Below are 26,151 nucleotides of genomic sequence, written 5' to 3' on the forward strand. Positions count from 1 at the left end.
TTATGGATTAATGTTTTCAGATTTTTTGGGTATATACCCAGGAGAGGGATTGCTGGGTCATATGATAATTGTATTCTTAATATTTTGAGGAACTTCCACACTGCCTTTCATAGTGGCTGTGCTAATCTGCATTCCCACCAACAGTGTATGAGGGTTCCTTTTTCTCCACAGCCTCTCTAACACTTGATATTATTTGTCTTGTTGATGATAGCCATTCTAACTGGGGTGAGGTGATATCTCATTGTGGTTTTTATTTGCATTTCTCTGATGATCAGTGATGTTGAACATTTTTTCATATGTCTGTTGGCCATTTGTATGTCTTCTTTGGAGAAATGTCTGTTCAGGTCTTCTCCCCATTTTTTAATTGGGTTGTTTGTTTTTTTGTTGTTGAGTTGTGTGAGTTCCTTATATATTTTGGATATTAGACCCTTATGGGAGGCGTTATTTGCAAAAATCTTCTTCCATTCAGTTGGTTGCCTCTTTCATTTTATATTGATATATTTTCAAGTTTATTGATCTTTCTTCTGAAGGGTCTAAATCTATTGTTAATCTCAGTCAGTTTTTCTTTTCAGACATTTTAATTTTTATCTCTAGATGTTTGGTTTTGTTCCTTTTTTATTTTCCATGTCTCATTAACATGCTCATCCTTTCCTCTATCTTCATGAACAGATGCGATAGATTTATACAATTTTTTAAAATGTCCTTGTATACTAATTTTATCATCTGTCATCTGTGGATCTGGTTTTATTGATTGTTTTTCTCCTCTCTGGGTTGTATTTTCCTGCTTCTTTATTATATACCTGATAATGTTTTATTGGATTTAGCAGACATTATGAATTTTACTTTTGGGGGGGGCCTAGATATTTTTGTATTCCTTTAACTATTCTTGAGCTTTGTTTTGTAATGCAGTTATTATAAATTACTTGGAAAGAGCTTGGTCCTCTTGAAGCTTGCTTTTAAGTTTTTGGTGGGACCAATCAACTTTTAGTATAGGGTTAATTTTGTCCCAGTACTATGGCAGTACTATTCTGAGAACTCTACCCAGGGCCCTGTCTGTCATAATTTTTTTTAGTTATTCTTGACCCTGTATGAGTTCTGGAGATTGTTCTACTTGCTTCTTTCCAGGGTTCTTTCCCAGCCTCATCTTTCCTTATTGCATAACCAATCAGAAGACTTGAGGGGAAACTCTGCAGATCTGTGGAGCTCCTTCTGTACAGCTCTCTCCTCTCTGGTACTCTTACCTGTGAATTTTAGACACATTGGCTTTCCTGAATTCTCAACTCTGTCCTCCTTACCTTACTTAGATTGCTGGACTATGTTTAGTTTCTCCCTCCCTTCTGCTGTAGCCTGGAAACTATTTTCAGGCAGTTATATGGTGCATTAATGGGACTCACCTCGTTTGTTTTTCTTCTCACAGGATCACTGTTTTGTGCTGCTTTTGTTCAATATCTAAAAGTCATTGTTTCTTATTTGTCCACTTTTTTAGTTGTTTTAAGACAGGAGAGTCCAATTGTTACGTTATTATGTTACCGTTGGAAACAATTGCCTATATGTAGAAAGCCATTGGTATTCTAAAATATTGTTAATTATCTTACGTGCCTGAATATTAGGAGAGGTGTTGACATCCCAAAAGGCTTATATTTGAGACCTTCTAAAGTTGTTTATATTGCAGGGTGATTTCTAAACTATTTTGCATGGTGAATAACTGAGAAGAACACATTTCCTTGGAATGTCCTTAGTGCTAATTTGGATGTATGCAGAAGATGCAATAAGTGTAGAATTTAATGCAGATTAAATAATCATTCCTGAGTATGACCTTAAAAACTGTAAATGTTGGAAGCTGTTTTGAAAGGTTAAAAAGTATACTAAATAGTAATATAGTAAGTGATTATATTGTAGTAATTATAATACATACCTGCAGAACCAAAAAAGAAAAGCTCTCTTCCTGTTATGTGAATGAATAGTTATTAGTAGTGATTTGGGATAAAATGTGAGGTGATATTTTAATATACTGATCCAAAAAGTGAAGCGTCTAAACAACTTAGGTGGAACTAAAATTAATGTTTGAGGTCAGAATGATTAGGCGACTCAAAAAGTGGCTGCAGTTATAATGATGACCCTGACATTTAAGGTGAATGTGAATAGTTTGATTAAAATTGTTCTCTGAATGTGAGTGAAATAAAGTAATATTTTAGATATATTATTTTGATAATATGTATTATTAAGCATTTATATATTGCAGGGATTTAAAGTAGATATTTGATTATTTCATCTCTATTATAGGCTTATATTTGAGTTGGCAAAACTATTTTAAATAGTTCTTACTAGGATACCGGGGTATCTAATTTTCAGGGTCATTTCAGACTGTTTAATTTTATAGTCACCTATAGTTTAGGTATTGGAAAGGCTATTCATTAATTTAACAGATATTTATTGAGCCCCTTTTACAATCTGATCACCATGCCATCCTCACCCTTCCACCCGCCAAGTGCTGGGGATAAAGTAGTAAATATTAATACATAAGATGTTCTTGAGTCTTTCCCTGTTGGAGCTTTGAATCAAAGGAATTTAGAAATATGAATGTTGTAAGTGGAAGGACTCTTAGAAGCCATTGAGTTTTTTAATTTAATAAAGAGGGAAATTGAGACCCCTCAAAAGAAAATAACTACTTAAAGTTACACAGCCTGTTAATGGGCTGAAACACTATTTCTGACTCTTGGTAGAGTGATTTTCAACCTCCACTTTTATGAAGTCTGCCAAACTTAGGAATGCCTTCTTTCTCTGGGCTAGGCTATTTTGGATATAATAGAAATTTCACAAAAAGCCATTTCAGAACACTGAGAGAAACGAGCTATAAGAGAGAAACCAGTTAAAGAGTTTCACGTATCTTTTTTTTTCCCTTTTTGAAAATTTTTATTAGTTTCAGGTGTACAAAGTAATAGACATCTAAACCCCTCATAAAGTGATAACGCACCCCCCAAGCTACTACCCCTCTGGCATCTTATACAGCTGTTACAATACCATCGACTATCTTCTCTATGTTGTACTTCACATCCTGTGACTATATATACCTATATATTGAGTTATAGTTGGCATTCAATATTATTCTACTTCAGCTCTTCAGGTGTATAGTGCATTCGTCAGGCATCTACACAGTCTGTGATGTGATTCCTCTGATAAGTCCAGTGCCCATCTGGCACCTTACATGATCATTACAACATTGTTGATTATATACCACATACTGTATTAACTACAAATTTGTATTTCTTAATACCTTCACCTTTTTCACCCTGCCCCCAACCCCATTCCCATCTATCACCCTGATAGATGTAGTACCTATCAGACACCATACCTAGTTATTACAATATTATTGAGTATATTCCTTATGCATCCCCATGACCACTGTATAACAACCAATTTGTACTTCTTAATCACTTCCCCTTTCACCCATCCTTAACTCCCCCTCCCATCTTAAAGAAGTCCCTCTAAGAATCCTTGTAATAACTGGTTTGGTGATGATGAACTCCTTTAGCTTTTTCTTGTCTGGGAAGCTCCTTATCTGTCCTTCAATTCTAAATGACAGCCTTGCTGGGTAGAGCAATCTTGGATGTATGCCGTTGTTTTTCATCACTTGGAATATTTCCTGCCACTCCTTTCTTGCCTGCAGTTTCTGTTGAGAAATCAGCTGACAGTCATATGGGAGCTCCCTTGTAGGTAGCTAACTGCTTTTCTCTTGCTGCTTTTAAGATTCTCTTTGTATTTGACCTTTGGCATTTTAATTATGATGTGTCTCAGTGTTGGCCTCTTTGGGTTCATCTTGTTTGGGACTCTGTGTGCTTCCTGGGCTTGAATGTCTATTTCCTTCACCAGGCTAGGGAAGTTTTCTGTCAATATTTTTTCAAATAGGTTTTCAGTTCCTTGCCTTTTCTCTTCTCCTTCTGGTACCCCTATAAAGCGAATGTTGGTATGCTTGATATTGTCCCAGAGGCCCCTTAAACTTTCCTCAAGTTTTTGGAGTCTTTTTTCTTTCTGCTGTTCTGGTTGGGTGTTTTCCACTACCTTATCTTCTACATTGCTGGTTGGATCCTCTGCTTCATCTAATCTACTGTTGATTCCCTGTAATATATTCTTCGTTTCTGTTATTATAGCCTGTATTTCTGACTCGTTCTTTTTTATGGTTCTTATCTCCATTTTTATGCTCCCTGTCTCTCTGTTGAAGTTTTCCCTGAGATCATTGAGCATTCTTATAACCAGTGTTCAGAACTCTGCATCTGCTAGATTGTTTACCTCTGTTTCGCTTAGTTCTTTTTCTGGAGCTTTGTTCTGTTCTTTTATTTGGGACATGTTTCTTTGTCTCCCCATTTTGGCTGCCTCCCTGTGTTTGTTTCTATGTATTAGGTAGGGCTTTTAAGTCTTCTTGTCTTAGTAGAGTGGCCTTATGTAGTAGGTGTGCTGTGGGGCTCAGTGGTGCAGTCTTTCTTCTGATCACCTGAGCCATGTACTCCAAGTGTGTCCCTTGTGTGGGTTGTGTGTGCCCTCCTCTTGTAGTTGAGCCTTGGTTGATAACTGTACATCAGTGTGAGGGACTGACCCTTGGGCTCACTGATTGTGAGGACTGGCCTTGACTACAGTGGAAGAGTTGCTGTGTAGGGGCTGACCCTATGGCTCCAGTTGATTTTGAAGCTGGCCACTGGGGGCACCAGCCCCAGGACCACCTTGGAGGGGATCTGCTGTAGGTCTACTTCAGCCACAGCCCATGCCCCACCCGGGGCCACCCAGTGGGAGCCTGAAAGAAATCCGCAGATGGCTGCTGCCCGTGCTGTGCTTGGAAGTGCCTTGAGAGGCCAAGCCGTGAACCAAGGCTGGCTGCTGCTCGTGCTGGCTTAGGGTTGCTCAGCCAGAGGTACAGGACACGCTCAAGCCAGATGCTTGTCTGGGATCCACGAACCTTTGAGAGTCTAGGAAAAGTCTTTAGCTTGAGCCAAGGCAGGTGGTCTGCATGAAAAAGCCACTGGAAGTAGCCTGGGTGTGCCTGAAAGCTGGGTGGGGCGGGGTCTCTAATGAACTGTGGAGAGTCAGATATGGCGGCCGCCTCTGTTCACTTGCTGGGAAGGGGGAGGGTTCAACAAAGAAGCAATGGCCTCTGCCAGCTCCCCCATTCAGGAGAAAGCCGCCTCTCCAGCCCCTGTCCCAAGCCAGACAACTCAATTCCCCACCATGTGTCCCTGACGCCTTTCTAGCTGCTGCCCCAGCACTGGAGCTCAGAGTGAGTGATTTCATAGGTGGGTAAGTCTGCACACAGTCCCTTTAAGAGGAGCACCTGGGAGTGCAGCTGCCCTCCATCTCACTCAGTCACAGTCGCCACTGGTTTTCACAGCCAAAAATTGTGGGGACTTCTCTCCCCAGCACTGGAACCCTGGGATGGAGTGGGGCTGGGATCTTTTGCCCTTCTAAGGATGTTGAGGGACCCCCACAGCCGAAATAGCCTTCTCCATCTTTAATGGTCACACATGGGTGTGGGACCAGCCTGTTCCGTGTCTCTGACCTTCCTACCAGTCTGGAGGTGGCTGCTTCTGCACGTTCTTATTTGAAAGGCTTCAGGTCAGCTTGATTTTAGGCGATTCTCAATAATGGTGCTTTTGTAGATTAGTTGTAATTTTGATGTGGTTGTGAGAGAAGGTAAACACAGCATTTACGTACTGCACCATCTTGGTTCCTCCCCCTCACATACCTCTTTATTTTCCCTCACAGAATGCAGTGCTTAGTCAGTACTGAAATATTACCTTCATTGTTTTCAGTATTCTTCCTAAAAATTAAAGTTAATTATTTAAGGGAGTAATGAGCCTTGAGTGGGTTTTTCTCTTTCATGTTGGGAGCAAATGATTCTTGAGATGGGCTGGGAAGAAGGGGCTACTCTCAGTGTCCAACGGAGCATGTAATTTCCAGGCTGTCTGTCCTGCACAGGGGAAAGGATGTGTTCACTCATGATGAAATTTACTTCTGCCCCACCCCACGTCTGATAGATACATACATACATACATACATACATACATACATACAATTGCCACTTATTGAGCATGTAACAAGGTTGGCATTATTTTAAATACTGTGCACATATTATTTAATCCTTAAAACAGTTCCAGTAGGCTCTGGTCAAGGTAAAATCCCATTGCATCTGTCTCAGGTATATCCTGTTAGGCTTGAAACAAAAGGCGATCACTTGATAGCAATCAATAATAGTAATAAAAATAATGATGATGCCTATTATATGATAGGTACTATCTAAGTGACATACGTATATTAACTCTTTCTCATAATCCTTATAGTGAAAGTTGCTGATGCAGCCCATGATATTTGAAACGTTAGGAGGAGGAGTGGGGTATAAGAAGCAAATGGGAATAGTTCAGTTTGAATTTGAGGTTATTTGTAATATCTGTAGACTATGAGAAAACTTGTGGACAGAAATTGCAGGTAATACTCTTCCTCACTATACATTTTTACAGGGGAGTGTGGCTACAAGCTTATGAGACTGAAAGCCAGTTGAATCCTCTGCCTCATCCCCTATCAGCCTTTCTAGCTCTATTTCCGGTGATTATGAGGACAGTATGTGAATTCACAAAGTTAGGTTACTTCTGGGTTAAAGTAGTCATCTTAAGGAGTTTGAAATGGTACATAGTTGTAATTGTGTGTGTGTGTGTGTTTTGATAAGGGATTAGGTGAAATGAATTGAGTAAGGCACTAAAGTTAAAATCTGGCTTCACAGGTAAATGTTATTTTTTTTTTTAGTAAAGAGAGATGAGGTAAATTTTAGAGATAATATTTTAAATTATTACATTTTGTTCTTCCTTCACCCCTTCTCAAAAATACCACATGGAATATTCCATTCATTACTGCCTGAGGAAAGTCATTACTTTGCAAGCTGCAGTTGCTGAAATGGTATAGTGGAAGAAATGTTTACTTGCATTTTATTTTTTTTTTAGAGTAATTTTTTGTTGTTGTTGGTAATTATTTTTTTGAATATCCAAACTGTAGCAAACAAGGAGAAGCAGATTTAAATTTATATCGGGGGAACCTCTTTGTGGATCATTTCATCAGATGACACCCTGTCAACCTCATATCTTGAAAAGAGGGATTAATGAAACAGCATCTAAAGCAGCAGTGAACTCTTATGGAATAAACCCTGACATCTTCAACAGTGTTTTGTGGGATAATTTCAGTTTCTTCAGACGAGGTTACATAAAGAAGATTGTAGGGCACGTGACACATTCTGGTTTCTTGTATTTCAGATAGTAGAAAAATTTTGCTACCTCTAAGAATGGATCCTGCAGAGATCTTGTGACAGTTATAACTTTTATCTATGATTTTTCTCTCACAACTCCATTTTAATTATTTTAAATTTTTTATTCATATATGCAACTTAAAATAATTTGCAGTAAACTGCTTTATGTATAAAATATTGTAATGGTAGAGTAATGGATTGCCTGTGCATTGTAACCACAAAGGTAAGATACAGTATGCTTTCTACATTTCCTTGTTAGTGACAGAATATGAGACACCTTTTTGTTCATAAGGTATTTTAAAAATAAAGTGTAACCATTGTTATATATTTGGAAATAGATATTTGAATCCATGTGATGCTTAGTTTATATCCTTTAGGAAAGGTAGTGTTTTGAAATATGTTTCAGATAGCTAAAAATAGTGTATTGAATGGATATTTTCTTCCCCTGATATTTACAGGAAGCTTTTCTCCCAATAGCAAAGGTTTATAAGGCCTTAATTATATTTAAATTTTCTAAATATATTTTCACAGTTCTCTCCCTCTACTTTATTTTCTGTCCCAACATGTTATGCTGGTTGAAAGTAGAACTCATTTTGAGAACATTTTCTGGACTCTTCCATCTAGTCCAAGTATAGTTAATTTTTTTTAATGAGAAGAAAATAGGTTTTGATTGTGTTATGTTTGGAAAGATGTTGATTTGGACTTAAAATCATTAAATTTATACAAGAACTCCATGAAGTACTCATTTTGCTCATTGTCCTCAAAGTGCAGTATACTTCCCTTAACCTCTAAGTTTGGTTTCTTTTAATTCTGAGCACCAGCTTGTGGACATTATATGATTGTGTAAGATTCAGGATGCTTACATTTTAGATTTATACATTGGTTTTCAAAATATGGAATAATTTACTTTTTTGGTTTTTATTTCTATGCACTTATGACATAGTGATTGTTAGTTGAAATTGCTGAGATTTTAAAGTTATATTCAGTAATTAAAGAATAAGCAAATTTGTAAATTCTGGAAGTAGGCTATTCCTATATACTAAATTATTTCTCAGAAGAGGAAAAGTGAGAAAATTGATGGAAATCAGTTTTCTTTGTTGCTCACAGAGTTACAGTTCAGACAGTAGGAATTTTGATCAGGTACAAACATGTTGATTGTCTGGTCCCATCCTGTTTGTAAGGGGATGTCTTCTGTATACCTGTAGGTAAACTGTCTTATTGAAATATTCTTGAAGAAAGTTTAAAGGGCAATAAGCCTGGAAAACAGGATTTTTTGTTTCCTCTCTAGTTATTTTCTTGGTTGTCTGTGGTTGATTCTGCTTGTGATTTACCTTTTATCACTTCATTTTCATGTTTATTTCTGTTATAGTAAGGTATCTATCTGTTTGTTCTACCCTTGAAAGATTAAAATATTTTTGCATTTGACCCTTTTTAAGCAAAACAGCTATTTTAAAAAATTTATATGGAATCAATAGCCTAAAGTTTTTATACATTTTTATTAAGTAACTTAAAAAATACAAAAAGATGTAAGTTGGAATTTGGGAAGCCTAAACATTATTTGTAGTTACTTTTGAAAGAGCCAAATTAAAATTATTTCTTCTGTTATTAGATATAAAATCCTTTGAACGTGTTTAACCAATTAGTACAGCAGGAAGAGCAAAATTCTTAATTTTCTTTTTAATTGAAGTGCTACAGTATTTTCTCCCCTTGGGTCTTTTTTCTGATCTTTAGAGAGCTTTGTGGTTTTATATGTGTTTTTAAAGTCTGACAATATAGTTGATGTAATTCTATCACGTTAATACTAAAACACCTTTCCAAGTGAAGTTTTTTTCATTATCCGCCTCCCCTCTCTCCCACTTGTGTAGGCATGGTGAGCTAGGTAGGCATGTTTCATCACTGCTGCCATGGATACCCTTAAGAACCAGCATGTGGGTTGAACTAAAGCAAGGATGACTAGTTTTCTGGGTTCCCCACCCCATAACTATATATTCTTCACAATGAAGACTCTTATTTTAAAACGTTTGCAAATGACTAGGTTGTGAGATGTGATGACTAAATCATCACTGCTACTGAACTGATAAATCCTGGCCTCCATTTACAATAGTATTAATCCCATTTATTAACTTAAAACAATCATAAATATTTCTACATTTCTTTTCTGGTTAATAAGTTTTAAACACAAATGTAATGTTTGCCTCTTAATGAAAATGAAAAACATATTTCCTCTTTGAATTTTTAAAATATTGTTCTGAATTCACATATTTTGCAGGGGTAAAGATACTAGTGAGCATTTCTATTATGGCAGTATTTCTGATTATGGTTAGTCATACATACATTTTTTTATGTAGTTTAATCAACTTGGATACAATATTCAGTTTGTGCTTTTCCACATAATGTCTTTCTAAGAGAGATTTATTTTTGTGTTTGTCAATTTTTGTGTTCTTAGCTTGCTCATTTGTAAATGTATGTCAGTTGGGGTGGAGTTAATATTGTTAAGAGGCCAGGCAGAGAAGTGTGCTTTTGTCAGGCTCCTTATCACTATAGGACAGTTAACTCGGAGCATACAAGGTCCAACAAGAGTGATTTGGAAGTATTGTTATATATGATATGTTTTCTTTTATTAGCAATAAACTGCAACTAAGATCATTTATATTGTTTAGTATACAGGTTTCCCAGCTGTGCATTAACTTATGATGGAGGGAGTTGCATAACTTTTAATACCAGATATTTCTTGCAGTGGAATCATGTCTTTCTCCATCTTTTGTTATACTGTTCTTGATCAAGTAGAAAAGGGATGTTCTCCATCTCTATTCATTTTAGGGTCATTTAGCAGAGGTTTAGGTGGCAGGAGAAAGACCTGAAAAGAAAAAAAAATGTTTTTCCCATGTTTTCTTGATTAAGCTTGGAAAGGAGAAAAGGAGCTTTCATATTTCAGGAGATTCTCTTACACTTAGTACCAGTTGTTATTCTTTTTATTATTTCACTTATTTGCCCAAACTTTGAGGGATATGCAGTCTTGGGGGTCTCTTCCAATTAAGGAATTGCCAATACATATGTTTTAGGAGTTGCAGACCAGGTTTTCATTATTTCTGTTAACAGGTCTTTTGTGGTGTTTTTCTTTTTAAATTCTTGTGAGGTGTTTTTTGGGGTCTTTGAGATCTTCATGCATAATTTATTCTGTTTGCAAGCCCTTACCTGCAAATCTCACTAACACTTCAGATTCCAGCTTGTATATTACTTCCTTAGGGAAGCCTTCTTTGATGCCCAAGATTAAATGAGGTTCCTCCGCTTCTATAAGTATACCTTACTGTTCCTTCTATAACGTACAATATATCATGTGTTTGTGTGATTCTCTATTAATGTGTGTTTTTCTCACTGGACTTTATAAGCTTTCTACAGTAAGACTCTTTTGTTCTTCATGGTATCCCCAATACCTGACTAAGTGTCTAGGTATCAACATATGGTGGATACTTAGTAAATAATTGTTGAATGAATGAAGCTTTGGCACAGATGTTCTCAACTTGTGGATTAAAAAAATATGAAAATTTTATTTTATAATGCATATTAACTCCTATTTTGAATATGGTTATATGTTGACATCTTGGAAAATTGTCACCAAAATTTACCTTTTTTATATTTATAATGAATTCAAAAGAATCCAGAAAAGTAGCATATCTTCCCAGGGGTTTTTACCTCCTTAGTTTATGGTGAGGATGGGATATATTATCGTATCTTGACATTTAATTGGTTACTAGTCACTTAAATATTTGATTTGATGACTGTATATATAAAGTGTGTTTTTTTTAATATACTTAGTTTGGGAGATACAGATCTTTTTCATTTGAAAGGGCTTACTTCCATCTCTCGGCTGCAAAATGTTAACTAACAACTTTAGCACTATCCAATAAAATTTTATGCAGTAGTAGAAATGTTGTATATCTGTCTGTCCTGTTCACTAGCACGTGAGATATGACCAGTTTGAGAGAGGAACTGGCTTTTCATTTTAATTAATTTAAATAGATTTTGATTATTGATCTATTACAGCCATTCCCATATACCAGCCAACTTGTCACTTGTTTACCCCTGAATTTTTTAAACAGTTTTTGAGTGTGTAATAAATTCACATATTAGTCAAAATAAACTCAAGAATCAAAACTGTCATTAAAAGTTTGTATAACTGTGTCTCACTTCTGTCCCTTTTCCCTGGTCCCTACAGGAGACTATTTTCATTTGTTTCTATTTATCTTTCTAGTGTTTATACATTTATAAGAAGACTTTTTATTTCTCTCTTTCCTCATACAGTAAGTGGTGTATTTTATAGTTTACTGCTGGCTTTACTTCTAATATCCTGTCGATCTCTCTGTTTTAGTACACAGAGCTTTTCATCATTCGTTTTTATAGAAATACAATATTTCATATATGTGGGTATATCATAGTTTCTTTAACCAAACATGGCCTTTTAAATAAATGACCTGTAACAACTGGTTCTAACTGGATAAAGATGAAAGTTGGATCCACACCTAATACTATATATCGTGAAATATTCCATATTTTCAAAAGATATAAATGTATTTTTGCTATGCTGTAAAATTCTTTCTAACCTTTTAGTATTATAAACAGTGCTTCAGTAAACAACTTTATATGTAAATCATATTTGTGCAGGTATATCTGTATGATGTGGGATTGCTGGTTTAGAGAGTGAGTACATTTTAAATTTTGGTACCTATTGCCAGATTTTCCTTCATTGGAATTGTGCCATTTTGTATTCTCACCAGCAGTGTTTGAGAGTGTTTCCCTGAAACTTTGTTGACAGATGTATTTTCAAATTTTTGTATTTTTGCCAATTTGCTGAGTGAGAAATGGTGTATAAATGTAGTTTGAATTCCATTTCTCATATAATTAAGCAAGGTTTATTATATTTTATACTTTTTTCCCTGTTGGTTATTGGTCTTTTTCTTCTCAATTTCTAGGAGCTCTTTAAATACTAGGGAGTTAGCCTTTGTCTATGATATGAAGTGCAGGTTTTTTGTCATTACGTTATTATTAGTTCTCCTCTCCTCCTCTCTCCTCATGCTTCTGAATTTTGAGTCATAGTAAGATCTTCCACCTTTCAGAGTTATGAAGAATTTACCGAGGTGTTCTTTTGGTACTTAATACAGAAGTTCTACAGATTTCATTTTTAGTTCTTTGGAGCATTTGAAGATTATTCTGATGTATAGTGTTAGTTGTGGAACCAGTGTAATATTTTTCCACATGGCTACCCATTTGTTCTAGTGTCATTTATTAAGTCCCTGTTTATCCCCACTGAATTGACGTGACACTTTGACAAATGAATTCCCATATGTATTTGGGTCTATTTCTGGACATTCAGTTCTGTTTCATTAATCTGTTCATTCATGAACCAACTCAACAGTGCTTCACTTATTGAAGCTTTTTAGTATGCCTTAACATCTAATACAGTTATCCGCTCTCGTTGATTCTGTTTTTGAGCTTTCTCTTTTTTAAAAAAGGAATTTTTTTTCTGTTTGTTTTTCCATATAAACTTTAAGATCAGCTTACCTAGTCTGAGAAAAAGTGTTTCAGTATTGAGAACACCCTCTAAATAACTAATAACACCTTAAGAACTGTTTCCTGCCCAGTAGGGAGAGGCAGGATAGCTGAGTAAGTTTACCTTTTATGTATGTTCCCATCTAGTATAAACTACCAACAAGAGGCTGGGCAGGTTTTCTTGATTCCCTAGCTTGGGAAACGGGATTCTAAATTCATCTTTTAAAGTGCTTACCAGTTGATATTTGTTTAATCAGAGACACATTTTATCTGTTTCATAAGTTTTACTAGCCCTTTGCTCCATGAGTTTACCAGTAGACTAAAATTACCTGCCTCTGACTTAATGAAAAAGTTTATTTCTGGTGCCAAGTCTGGTTGGTGTTTGGATACTCAGAGGGCTGTGTTGAGAGTTCTAACAGGTTGAAGGAAAGAATGCTGTCATCAAATAATAATCTTTGCCATAGCTGAGGGATTGGAGAGGGTGAGGGCTAGGCAGAACAGTGGGATCATATGTACTTAATGTATTTTGAAAATCCTTACACGGTATTGAATGGTCATCTATAGCATTTACAGTGGCTCCATTGTTTGAATATTTATAATTTATTTAATCAGTCAATATTTTTTTTAATGTTTTTTTTTCTCATAATTGATGCTTAATCTCTGAACATAACCATTATTCTGTAGGTGAGGAATTTCTAGTATAAAAGGTATGAACATTTTTAATGTTTTGATAAATAGTGCCACAATTTCTAAACTTAAATCACCTTCAGACTATTTTCTCATTTAAAATATTAATTTTCTCATTTAAAATATTAAATGTAGTTTCACTAAATTGTTTCTCTACACCTGGAAAGGCTTTTTTTTTTTTTTTTAACTATTGTGACAGTTATTTAATCCTATATGACTTCAAATTCTTTCTTTTTTTTTCTTTTTAATTTTTTGGGGTGACAATTGTTAGTAAAATTGCATAGATTTCAGGTGTACAATTCTGTATTACATCATCTATAAATCCCATTGTGTGTTCACCACCCAGGGTCAGTTCTCCTTCCATCGCCATATATTTGATCCCCCTTACCCTCATCTCCCACCCCCCACCCCCCTTACCCTCTGGTAACCACTAAACTATTTTCTGTGTCTATGAGTTTTTTTTTCTCATTTGTTTGTCTTGATCTTTTACTGTTTGGAAAGGCTTTTTATAACTTGAATCTTAAATCCATAATGGTTGAGTTTCTTTGAACTTTCCAGAATATATTGTCCTGTTTCTTGACTATTACATCTTTTTGTTAATTTTTAATATCCAATCATTGTTATCCTAGGGTTCACCTTATTTGGCAATCTATTGATTTGAAATAATAGAGGTTGCTTTCAATACCGTCCTATTTCTGCTCATCCTTTTACAGTTGGACTTGCAATTGAAAGAGGATAACTAAGGCTTCCGTTTTTCTTATTTTGTTATTCTCTCACCTTTTAAATTCCTTATAGTCTGCGTTCTTCAGCAGTTACTGAAGTCACTCAGTTACTGAAGTTACTGAAGTCAACTGAAGTTGTACCACTTAGTCTGGGCAGAGAGTAAAGGGTAATAGTTAAGGGCTCGGGCTTTGGAGACCTTTGAGGTTCTAGTCTCAACACTGGGTTCCTGGACAAGTCACTCCTTCTGTGTTTCATTTTCCTCATTTCTAAAATGGAGAAAATAATGGTACCTACTTTACCATTGTTAAGCATTAATTGAACTAATACCTGATAGGTCTTTTTAGTCATTTTTATTAAATAGTAATAACATATGTAGCCTCCTGGTTGGACAGAACAGTCTTTTCTGAATCATTGTCTCTGTCTTTGATACTAGGTTTTTCCTCTTTTATAATTCTTGTTGCTTGCCTTTTATGATTAGTGTACTGGTTCTCTTTCTTTATTAGGGATCGCGGATGGTTTAGGCAATATGGAAGTAGGAATAAAAGGAAAGTGAAAAAAGATGAGATTTAGACATTTCTGCTCAAGCCTGTTTCTTTCTGTTCTTCTTTGCTGTTTGTATCTTGGATTTTAGAGTTATGCTAATGCCTGGTCTTCGGAGATAGCTCCCTGAATTTCTGATTACCAAAAGTTCATGATTGTAATAACTATGATACTTGTTGATGATTAGTGTGTAAGCATCGTATATGGATAAAGAAAAAGGATTGTCCGTATGTGAAAATAGATACTTACTTGCGATTCCAGTGGATACTCAACAACTGTTTGTTTTAACTAGATAACTGATATAATGGTAGGTAGTAGGTCACCATAGAAATGTTGAATTGTTTTGCCTTATCAGTTTGGAAATTAAGAATAGGAAATTTGAGTCCTTTGGGTGAATTAGCTGTCTTTTATTTAAATGTTCCTTTTTGGTGTGTCAGAGCACTTTTAGTTATACTAGATTGTATTAAAATTGTATGCTATCCAGCAGCTTTGAGAGGGGTGTTAAATCTTTTAAAAGAAAGTCCCAGTACAAAGATTTCAGATTTTTTAAATTATTTGAATAGTGAATAGAATTGCTGCCCTCTACTGTTGGCCAGTTGTTTTACTGCCATGTAAAAATATTTTGTTACCTGTACTAAGATAATTTTTAATATATGTGCTATTAGATTGGCGTATAACTCCATAAAACATTCTGATAATTTAGTTTTTAAATTATATTTGTTACTTAATGCTGACTCCCACTAAATATGTTTATTGTCATCATTTTGGCTTTTCAAAAAACTTGGATCCTGGAGCAAACTTTAGTGTTAGCTTCTCATTTTACATGGTGAGCTTTAAGTAGTTGTTAGATTGATTTCATGTGGTTATGTAATTCATAGCTTGTATTGATAGCTTGTAAGCAAACTAAAAAGTTCTACAGGTAAAGATAATTTTTCTAAAATAATCATTGTTTTAATTTACCTTATTTAATGTATTTGAAATTTTAATCAGTATTACATAGGGATGTAAGATCTTTGTGTGATTACTTTTAACCTCTGGTTTTCATGTTTTTCACTTAAAAATGAAGGGATTGAAGAGATGATTTTAAAGAGTTCCTTTAGCTTTGTTTTGCTGAGTACCTACTGCGTATTAAGTACCTATACTATATATAAAATAGACATAGAAAAACAAGGGTGATTAATACAGTTCTTACTCTAGATCGGGGGTCAGCCAGTGGGCCAAGTCAGGCCATGCTCATTCATTTACTTATTTTCATGGCTGCTTTTGTGCTAAAACAGGAGAGTGAGTAATCGTTACAACAGAGACCATATGACCTGCAAAGTTGAAAATACTTACTGTTTGGTCCTTTACAGAAACTGCTGACCCCTGCTCCAGATGAACTACCAGTCTAGTGAGGAAGATAAATATCTAAAAAGATAATTTTAAATGGGTGTTTATAAAGGACACATAGACAAAATGCCAGGAGTAGTTCAAATAAAGTTAGTACTCAATAAAGAAAAATGTACTTTCATCATTAGCATCATTCTCCCAGTTGAGTAGTCTCCTAACATCTTCTCAGAGGTTCTAGTTTATCAGCCATTAGCGGGTATCCTGCTTCAATCATCATTGTTATGACTTTTTTGGGGTATGCCTTTTTATAACTTTGATCACTACCCACTTAAAAATATAAAACATTTCCAGTACCCCCCCCCCCCCCCGCCTTTCCCGTTGTCTCTTGGGGCTATGTTCCAAAACCCCTAATGGATGCCTAAAACTGCAGATAGTACCAAGCTCTACATATGTATACACTGCTTTTTAAAAAAAACACCACCAACGTATGATAAAGTTTAATTTATATATTAGTCACAGTAAGAGATGGGTGATCAAGAGAGAGTATTCCTAAGTAGGGAAAACGAGTACGTTTGTATGTTAATACAGGAATTACAGTGAGATGGAAGAATAATAAAAGAAATAAGAAACTGAATGAAAAAAAGATAATGAATAGATGCCAACACCTAGATGCAGGATGTCAGAATTATCTGACAAAGATTTTAAAGCAGCAAACTTAAAAATGCTTCAGTGAATTTTACTAACAATTGTCACCCCAATAAATTTAATAAAATAAAATTAAAAAAAAAAAATGCTTCAGTGAGCAATTACAAATATGCTTGACTCAAATGATATAGAGCCACAGCAAAAAACAAAACAAAAAAACATAATATGTAGAGACTAAATGGAAATGGTAGAACTGAAATACAATAACCGGAATGAAATTATCGAATCTGAATAACAGAGAAAACAGAAAAAAACTAAACAGCAAAAATCAGAGCTTCAGAGACCTGCAGGGTTAGTACAAAAAGATCTAACATCCATGTCATTGGAGTCCTTGAAGGAGAGAAGAGGATAGGGCTAAAAAAGTACACAAAGAAGTAATGAAAATATGGGTTCTGACAGTTAAGTTCGTGAACTCATCCTAGAAAAATGCTACTACATACCTCATTGCTGAATGTCACTATGGTCACCATCGAAGTACTCCTTGGGAAGCTATGCACCAACACCAGCGCCTAGTCCACTCTTCAAAGTAATTTTGGAACTCTTTTTCTGCAATGGCCATCAGAGCTGTCGTCATATTACCCTTGATGACCTGGAGGTCATCAAAATGTCTTCCTTTCAATATTTTCTTTATCTTCGGGTAAAGAAAGAAGTCATTGGGGGCCAGATCAGGTGAGGAGAGAGGGTATTCCAGTACAGATATTTGTTTACTGGCCAAAAACTCCCTCACAGAAAGTGCTATGTGAGCTGATGGATTGTCGTGATCTAAGAGCCATGAATTGTTGGCGAAAAATTCAGGTTGCGTTCATCTAACTTTTTCATGCAGCCTTTTCAGCACTTTCAAATAGTAAACTTCATTGTTTGTCCAGTTGGAACAAATTCATAATGCGTAATCCCTCTGATATCAAAAAAGGTTAGCAACATCGTTTTGACTCTTGATTTGGACTGATGGAACTTTTTTGTTCATGGAGAATTGGCTGACTTCCATTGTGCACTTTGACACTTTGTTTCAGGGTCGTATTGGTACACCCATGTTTCATCACCAGTGATAACATGGCCCAAAACATCGTCTTGCTTCTCTGGAAGGTCTTGGCAAACTTGGACTCTCCTTTGGTTTTATTTATCGGTGAGCTCCTTCAGGACCATTTTTGTACACACCTTTCTCACGCCAAGATTTTCAGTTAAGATTTTCCTAACTATTTCTCTATCGATGTTCACTTGGCCTGCTGTGCTTCTCACAGTCATCCAATGATTTTGACTCACACTTTGATGAATTGTTGAGCAATGTTTTCATCAGTTCTTTTCGTTAATGACTGCCCTGACCTCTTCATCAGTGACGTGGTCTCTCCCCTCAGAAAATCATTTAATCCATTTGTACACTGCCGTTTTCTTCATGACATTATCCCTATAAACTTGGACTAACATGTCCCTGATTTCACTTCCACTCTTGCCAAATTTAACAAGAAATTTAATTGCTCGAATTCAAGCTCAGACATTCTTCAACAACACACAAAAATACGCAACAATAATGCCACTCAGCAAGACACCGCCACATGTTGACATGAACACAGACAGCTGTGAGACACTGATATACCAAAGTTACAAAACCTTACCGAGCTGTTTGTATAGTGCTGCCAATGTAAACACACTGTGGCAGTTCGCGACCTGAATTGTCAAACTTCGTATACAGAAGCTAAGCAAACCTCCATCATTGTACACCCCAAAAAATTCACATCAGGACACTCAACAAATTCCTGAAAACAAAAGACAAATATATTGTGAAAGCAGTCAGAGAGAAATGAGACACTATTTCTAGGAGAAGCACAATTCCAAAAAGAATGGTCAACCAGAATCCTATATCTAGTAAAAATCAAAACATTCTCAGGGGAAGTGGGGGGAGGGGTGGGAGAGAGAGAGAATGAGAGACTTTGTCGCCAGAATATCTACCCTAAAAAATGGCTAACTGAAATTATGTAAACAGAAAAGAAACAATAAAAGAAGGAACCTTGGACTATCAGGACTGAAGAAAGAATAAGGTACACAAAAATATAGGTAAATACAGTCAACTTTCTTTTGAGCTGTCTGACTCGTGTTTGCCAGTTGAAGCAAAAATTATAACACTGATGTGGTTCTGCAAATATGGAGAAGAAATAGTTAAAACAGTTGTATCACATGTGGGGAAGGGTAAAGGGACATAAATAAAGGTAAGGTTTCTCTATTTCAACTGGTAAAATGATGACACTAGTAAACTGTGATAAGTTTTATTTATATACACACGCATAATACACACACAGACACACACACGTGTACACCTACATTAACTCTTACATAGAGATACAGTTAAATCACTACAGGTAAAATAGAACTCTTTAAAAAATGTTCAAGTAACTTGTAGGAAGGCAGGAAAAATAAAACATACATGAAAAACAGAAAAAAATAGAATGGCAGAGTTAAGCCCTAAAATATCAATAATTACATTAAATGTAAATGCTCTGTTACACAAATTAAAATGCAGAGATTAGCAGAGTAGATTAAAAATCAACTCAAGTATATGCTGTCTACAAGAGATTCACTTTAAATATAACGATATAGACAGGCTGAAACAAAAAAGGGCGGAAAATACATGTGCAAATATCAAAGAACAGGAGGAGCAACTACAGTAATAACTGAATAGACTTCAGAGCAAAGGAAATCAGAGACAGAGGGGAATGTTACATAATGATAAAAAAGTCAGTCCACCAAAAGACATAGCTATCAGAAGTGTGCATATACCCAAAAACAGAGATGTAAAATGTGTAAAGCAAAAACTGACAGAATTGTAAGGAGAAATTGACAAATCCACAGTTATAGTTAGAGACTTCAACACCCCTCTCACAACAAATTGATAGAGCCATGCAGAAAATTAGCTAGGATATAGAAAAACTCAGCAACACCATCACAAATTAGGATCTAATAGACATTTGCAGAACACTGCACCCCAAGAACAGCAGAATAAACATTCTTTTCAAGAGCCCACAGAACATGCCAAGATTATATCTTGGTCATAAGATAAACCTCAACAAATTTTAAAAGAACTGAAATACAGAATGCGTTCTCCGACCCCCAGCAGAAAGGTAATACCGTTTCCCCCCGAAAATAAGACCTAACCGGAAAATAAGCCCTAGCATGATTTTTCAGGATGACATCCCCTGAACATAAGCCCTACTGCGTTAATTAATATAAGACCCGGTCTTATTTTCAGGGAAACATGGTAGGAAATATCTCCAAACACTTGGAAACCAAACACTTCTTAATAATCCATAGATGAAAGGGCCAATTGTGAAAGAAATATGTTGACGTAAATGAAAATACAACATATCAAAATATGTTAGAAACTGTGAAAACAGTGTCGAAAGGGAAATTTATAGCATTACATAGCATACCTGAGAAGAGGAAAGGTCTCAACTTAATAATCTAAGCTCCCGCCTCAAGAATATGGAAAAAAAAAAAGGAACAAAATAAACCCAAAGCAGTATTTTTTTATTTGACAGGCTAGCATTTTATTAGGTTGATGCAAAAGTAATTACAGTTTTTGCAATTTTTAACCTTTAAGCCGCAATTACTTTTGCACCAACCTAATAAATCAACTTTTTAAGCTTAACAGAGATTGTCCACATTACCTTTGGCTACTCTTTGCCAGAAAAAATGGATAGTAAATTTGTAGGTATATGGTGTTATTGCTATATTCCTAACTGTTTAAAAAGAAGGCACATAAGCAAAACCCCAGCATTAATTTTAACTCAATGTGATTTAAGCAAAATAGTGTTTTATCTACTCCATTAACCATTTGAATCTCTCATGGCCATCTTACAGCATTGTGATCTAACTGCATTTTCTTCAGTGTAAGAATTATTAGGAACTTCTGTGGGGAATAGTTTCTGATGTTGGAATTATCAGGGCAAGTTCATAAATTCTTCATGTATGAGCCATTACCATGGAAACTCAGATGTTACAACAACTAATTATAATCTAGAACTTATTTACTTAGCCTTAAGATAATTAAATAAATTACTATATATAAAGCAATGCAAAGGGTCTTGGCAAATAGTGCCATATCTTAGCAGATATTACTGTTGTTTTAATGTTGTGTTTTGGCAAATGTGGAAATTAAACTCAGATATTCTTTAAGATTTAAACTTCTGGTCTTTGTGAAATTATAATTGTTTAGTTTTTAAAGAGGCTAGTGTTGTCCGTAGTACAGAACTAAAACATTTATTAGATAGATTGATCTATCCTAATGTTTTCAAAGTGAGTAGGATGGGGGACAGGGACATGTCCAAATCATCTAGGGGTCTGAAAAAATTCACAACCGTGCTCGTTTAAGGGCAGCTGGTCTACAAATTTAGCTGCTGCTTATGGACTTTTCTAAGAAAAATTTGCTAGGTCACCCTTGTTGTATGATATTAACCTAAGTAAGTCAGCATTTTTTAGTAAATGGATTTTATATATAATTGAAAGTTTTCATGACTAAATTTAGTTTTTCCGCATATTGAACTCTGACCTCTTGTTAATGTGATAGGTAAAAGAATTGGATTGAATATTTCTCTTGTGTTTTACCCCTTTTTATAAGATTTTAAGTAAAAGTGAAATCTTAAACATGGGACTGTAATACGTAATATAGGCAGTATATTATTACCATATATTTACTTACTTACAAGTTCAGATTTATAACATTTGCTTATTATAAGTGTACACTAAGGCAGTTTTTTTTTGTTTTGTTTTTTCCAATTCATGTGTCCAGGGCATGAACCAGGCATGGGCACAGACCAAAAGCCAAGCTGGGATAAACAAGGAGTTGCTTTGTCCCTGGCTGATATGAGATAAGCACCACCAAACCAGGTGCCACTCTACCCAGGCCAGGGACAGGCAGTTTTGAATAATGCAAACATTTCATTATTATTAGACTTAGCATTTTTTTTCTAATTTTGTTATACAGCATGGAGAACACTGCAACTTAAACAGGTAATTGATAACAGTGTTTCAGAGCTTGCCTTTTAGTCTTGAATTGTCATTCTAGCAGCTAGAGAGAGTACTTGGAATTTCAAAGTTGGCTCACTAAATATTTGACCATTACTTGCACTTACTAATTGTTGAAAATGGGTTTTAGAGTCAGACATGATTCTCTTTTCTGCTAGCTGTGACACCTTGGATAAATTATTTAAACTGTCCCCAAGTGTTGGGTTCCTCATTTACCAAATGGACATTATAATAGGTTTTCCTTCATGAGGTATTTGGATTAAATAAGCTAAATATGTATGTTAAAATATGATTTTCAGAAAAGGAAAGTCATTACTCTAAGGCAAATGTAAAATGAACATCTGTCACAAATTTTATTCCTCTCACTTATTGATGAGGGAACTAGTAAAATGTTAAACCAGCCCAGAGTGCATTTGTGAACCTAGGTGTTTATACACAATGTTAAACATAGGATTGCTGAGTTAGATAAGAAACTGAGTAATGTCTAACAAGACCGTGAACTTAATCTTTGTGGTTACATTTTCAATTGGGCAAAATTATTTACTTCTCTACTGGGTAAAAATTTACAAGTTAGCATACAACTTCACTAAATCTGAGATTTTTAATCAAAAACAAATAGTGAGTTGAAGTACATTTCCCTAAATCAGAATTTCTTAAGCTTGCACTATTGATATTTTGAGCTAGATAATTCTTTGTTGTGGGATGCTGGTAGCATTCCTATGCTTCTACCCACTAGGTGCTAGTAGACCCTCCCTCCCCTAGTTGTGCCAACAAAAAATGTCTCCAGACATTGTCAAATGTTCCCTTCAGGATAAAATTATCCCGGTTGAAAACCATTGCCCTAGATAACCTTAAGTGGCCTTTGTTCCCATCTGACATTGAAAGGATATGCCGTCTAAGTTTCCATTCTTTTCCAAATTTTTGATAATTTTTCTTACACATGTAAAGCACTTCATACAATGCCTGACAAGTAGTAGATAATAATTAAATGACAAATGCTGTTAATAACAATGACACTATTGTTGTTATCTGTCAAATTTACTGTTTCAAGTCAAAATTAGGATTTGCATGTTAAAATCTAAATTCATATTTCTCACATTCTCTCTGAAGCTTTAAATAAATTTTGACCCAGAATAAATAAATTGAATTCATTCTCTTTATTTAAAAGTCAGACAAGAACCACGCATAAGTTCCTAATAATCATTTTTAAAACAATCATAACCCAGTATTATTATAGTTAAATATATTACATGTTCACATGTAGTACACAACCAAACAACTCTTTAAGCCAAACCATATTAAGAGCATAGGCTAGTAGATGTATTTGAACTTTGCCTGGCATTGTATTAGTGATTCACATGCAAAAATAATCTACTTGCTTATGTAACTTTAGGTGAACAGATGTGCACAGGGCTGAATTTTTATGAAGACCCAGTGCAGAAATACAAATACATGACCTGTACAACAAATGCCACCTGTGCACAAAAATTGGAAATGTATTTTGAGATCTACCAAGTTAGTTGGTAGTATAAGTAAATAAATGGTTATAGATAAATACCAGTATTAATACTTGTTATACATTTGTGCTGGTGGATTTTTAAAATTAAAATTTCTATAACAGTGAAAATGAAAGTTTTAAAATGAGAGAACGTTGATGGGGCGTCTGGAGCATTGAAGTGAAATATCTTGAGAACTAGAACTTGACAAATATAGTTCTGATTTAGTAGATATGTTTTTTAAATAAATAGTCTTCTAAGGAGGACAGTTTACTTTTTCTTGCTCTAGTTACATTTGACACTTGACCTTTTAAGTTTCACAGCTGTTTACCCATCAGGGTAATTAGACTGGAGAGCCAGGCATTTTCTATACAGTTTTAGAAATTTAACCTAATTTTATCTCTTTCTTTCCCCTCCCCTTATAAAATTGCTTAAAAATGGGACAACATAGGGAACAGTTTAGGAAATCAGAATTAAAAGGTATCTTTGAGTAGATCTGGAATCAGCATGATTGGTGATAAGGGAGTTCTTGTCTTTTGGATTACTGTCTCTGGGATATAGCCAAGTATACCTTTTCTGCAAAAAAGCTTTATGAATTGATAACTTGATTTTTGTAAAATTCAGCAATCTTCATTAGCAATTATCCTGGTGATTTCCTAACTGCTGTACAGATATAGTGCTTAGAAAGCCCCAAATATAATTGGAAGAAAGAAAAGATAATTACATAGATATTGTGTAATAAATATTACCTGTTTTAATGGTGTCAAAGCTATGACATAAAGTGTAACACTTATATGCAAAATTTTAAGTATGAACCACTCTAAGAATGACATTTTCACAGTGTTTTATTTGTGAAATAAATAAATGTAATTGTTCAGCTTTGGAGGTAATTAGGTAATGATACTTTTCTGCTAATGGGTTGATTAAAAAACCAAAGCGCAGAAAATAGTCTTTGGAAGAGCGAATAAACTGGTGATAGATCAGTGAATTAAATGGTTTGACTTTTTGCCTTTGAACTTTCTACACAGTATGGATATACATCAAAATTGGTTCAGTAACATGTCCCCAAACTTTAAGTTATTTTGATGTTTTGAAACTATTTTTATCTTACTGAACTTTTTACTGTCCTAGGGTAATTCTGTCGTTATTCTTTTTAATTTTCCCAGATAATTGATTTTGTTGTTGTTGCTTGAATGGTTTAGAGAGAGGACTCAAATCACGAAATATAAGTGATTAAGGTACTCGTTTTTTACCTTTAAATTATATTGTAAATTAGCCTAGAATATTTGCTGTGGTTGTAAGAAAGGTTCATGTATCAATAAGCTCTGGGTGGGCTCATCTCTTACCGAACTAGGTAATGAGTCCCTTGCTGCAACATCTTGCCTCCCCCCCAAGGCCACTAGCAAATATTCCAGCATAGTGTTCTGCTCTCATGCTGTATCTTATTCTCATGGAGGAGATAGCAATGCAACAGGTGGAGCTTTTATGATGAATCTGATCTTGGATTAAACTTTAAGGATATTAGCAAGGTTTGGGGCCCTGACAAAGTGATGCTGAATGAGAACATTCAGTCTGGGAATTTGATTATAATTTTGTTGAAACAGTTTTATTATATAGGAAAAGGAAGCAGCATCTTAATTCCATTCATAATATGCCGTCCTGATCTCTGCTTTGGGGGTGGAAACAGGTGAAGAATGCAACATTTTAATACGAATCCTTTTAAAAGAGTGCTTTGGATCCAGATTAAATGTTCAAGACAGTCAGCAAGCAATATTTACCAAGGCATTTTTCTGGAATTTCAGTCTTGGATCGATTGAAATGTTCAGGGTCTGGAAAAATGTCTCCTAGCATCAAAAACTTGGATTGCTGGGCCGGCCCAGTGGCTCAGGTGGTTGGAGCTCCATTCTCCTAACTCTGAAGGCTGCTGGTTCGATTCCCACATGGGCCAGTGGGCTCTCAACCACAAGGTTGCCAGTTCAATTCCTCAAGTCCCGCAAAGGATGGTGGGCTCCGCCCCCTGCAACTAAGATTGAACATGGCACCTTGAGCTGAGCTGCCGCTGAGCTGCCGCTGAGCTCCCAGATGGCTCAGTTGGTTGGAGCGTGTCCTCTCAACCACAAGGTTGCCGGTTGAACTCGCGCAAGGGATGGTGGGCTGCACCCCCTGCAAGTAACAATGGGCAACTGGACCTGGAGCTGAGCTGCGCCCTCCACAACTAAGGCTGAAAGGACAACAACTTGACTTGGAAAAAAGGCCTGGAAGTACACACTGTTCCCCAATAAAGTCCTGTTCCCCTTCCCCAATAAAATCTTTAAAAAAACCCCAAAACACTTGGATTGCTTTTCTCCGATGTTATGCCACTGTAAAGTAGCATGCGCCAACAGCGCAGTATCCTTAATGTTTGGATGTAAGGTGGGTTTGAATGATACTTCTAAAAAAGCTTAGTTTTAAAATCCAGTAGTATTTCACTAAAGAATAATTATGATTCAGATTAGATGGTTTGATTGACTTTAATTCATGTCATCACTTCCCTGTCCTCTGTGTGTTTGATGCAAGTAAAGAATTGATTTTGTGTACAGGGAAAGTGTGATGGAAAAGGATCTGATTTTTATGAAAGCTGCATGTAAAATGTCATTCTCCATTAATGAAGATTAATTATTGACTTGGATTTTATGTTTTGCTACTGTGGAGAATTAAATATACAAGAAAAAACATTGATATGCAGGACTGGAAATGCCTTTGTTATGGAAGAAATTGTCGGTGGCAGGTTTGATGTTTAAACTAATGCCATAGGCTTTGTGATTTCCGTACTGAATCAAGAGTTGGTATTTA

The 26,151-nt window shown here is 35.5% G+C and overlaps 1 protein-coding gene and 1 non-coding gene across 18 annotated transcripts in view; one reads left to right on the forward strand and one right to left on the reverse strand.

Moving 5' to 3' along the window:
- The window catches only part of DLG1 (discs large MAGUK scaffold protein 1), a 241,560-nt gene that overhangs the window by 31,982 nt on the left and 183,427 nt on the right, over nucleotides 1–26,151 (forward strand). The window contains exon 1 of one of the 17 annotated variants that reach the window (XM_019723603.2): nucleotides 6,924–7,502. The exons of the other annotated variants lie outside the window; for them this stretch is intronic. Coding sequence (XP_019579162.2) covers nucleotides 7,473–7,502 — 30 coding nt within the window. The 5' untranslated portion in view covers nucleotides 6,924–7,472. Of the gene's footprint in view, nucleotides 1–6,923; nucleotides 7,503–26,151 lie in introns of those variants that run through there. 17 annotated transcript variants of the gene reach the window in all.
- LOC141568101 (small nucleolar RNA SNORA48) lies at nucleotides 21,576–21,711 on the reverse strand. Its single transcript, XR_012491113.1, has one exon. It is a non-coding gene; the product is annotated as a small nucleolar RNA SNORA48 (small nucleolar RNA).

The sequence above is a fragment of the Rhinolophus sinicus genome, linkage group LG01 (assembly GCF_036562045.2).
Source record: "Rhinolophus sinicus isolate RSC01 linkage group LG01, ASM3656204v1, whole genome shotgun sequence".
Classification (NCBI taxonomy): domain Eukaryota; kingdom Metazoa; phylum Chordata; class Mammalia; order Chiroptera; family Rhinolophidae; genus Rhinolophus; species Rhinolophus sinicus.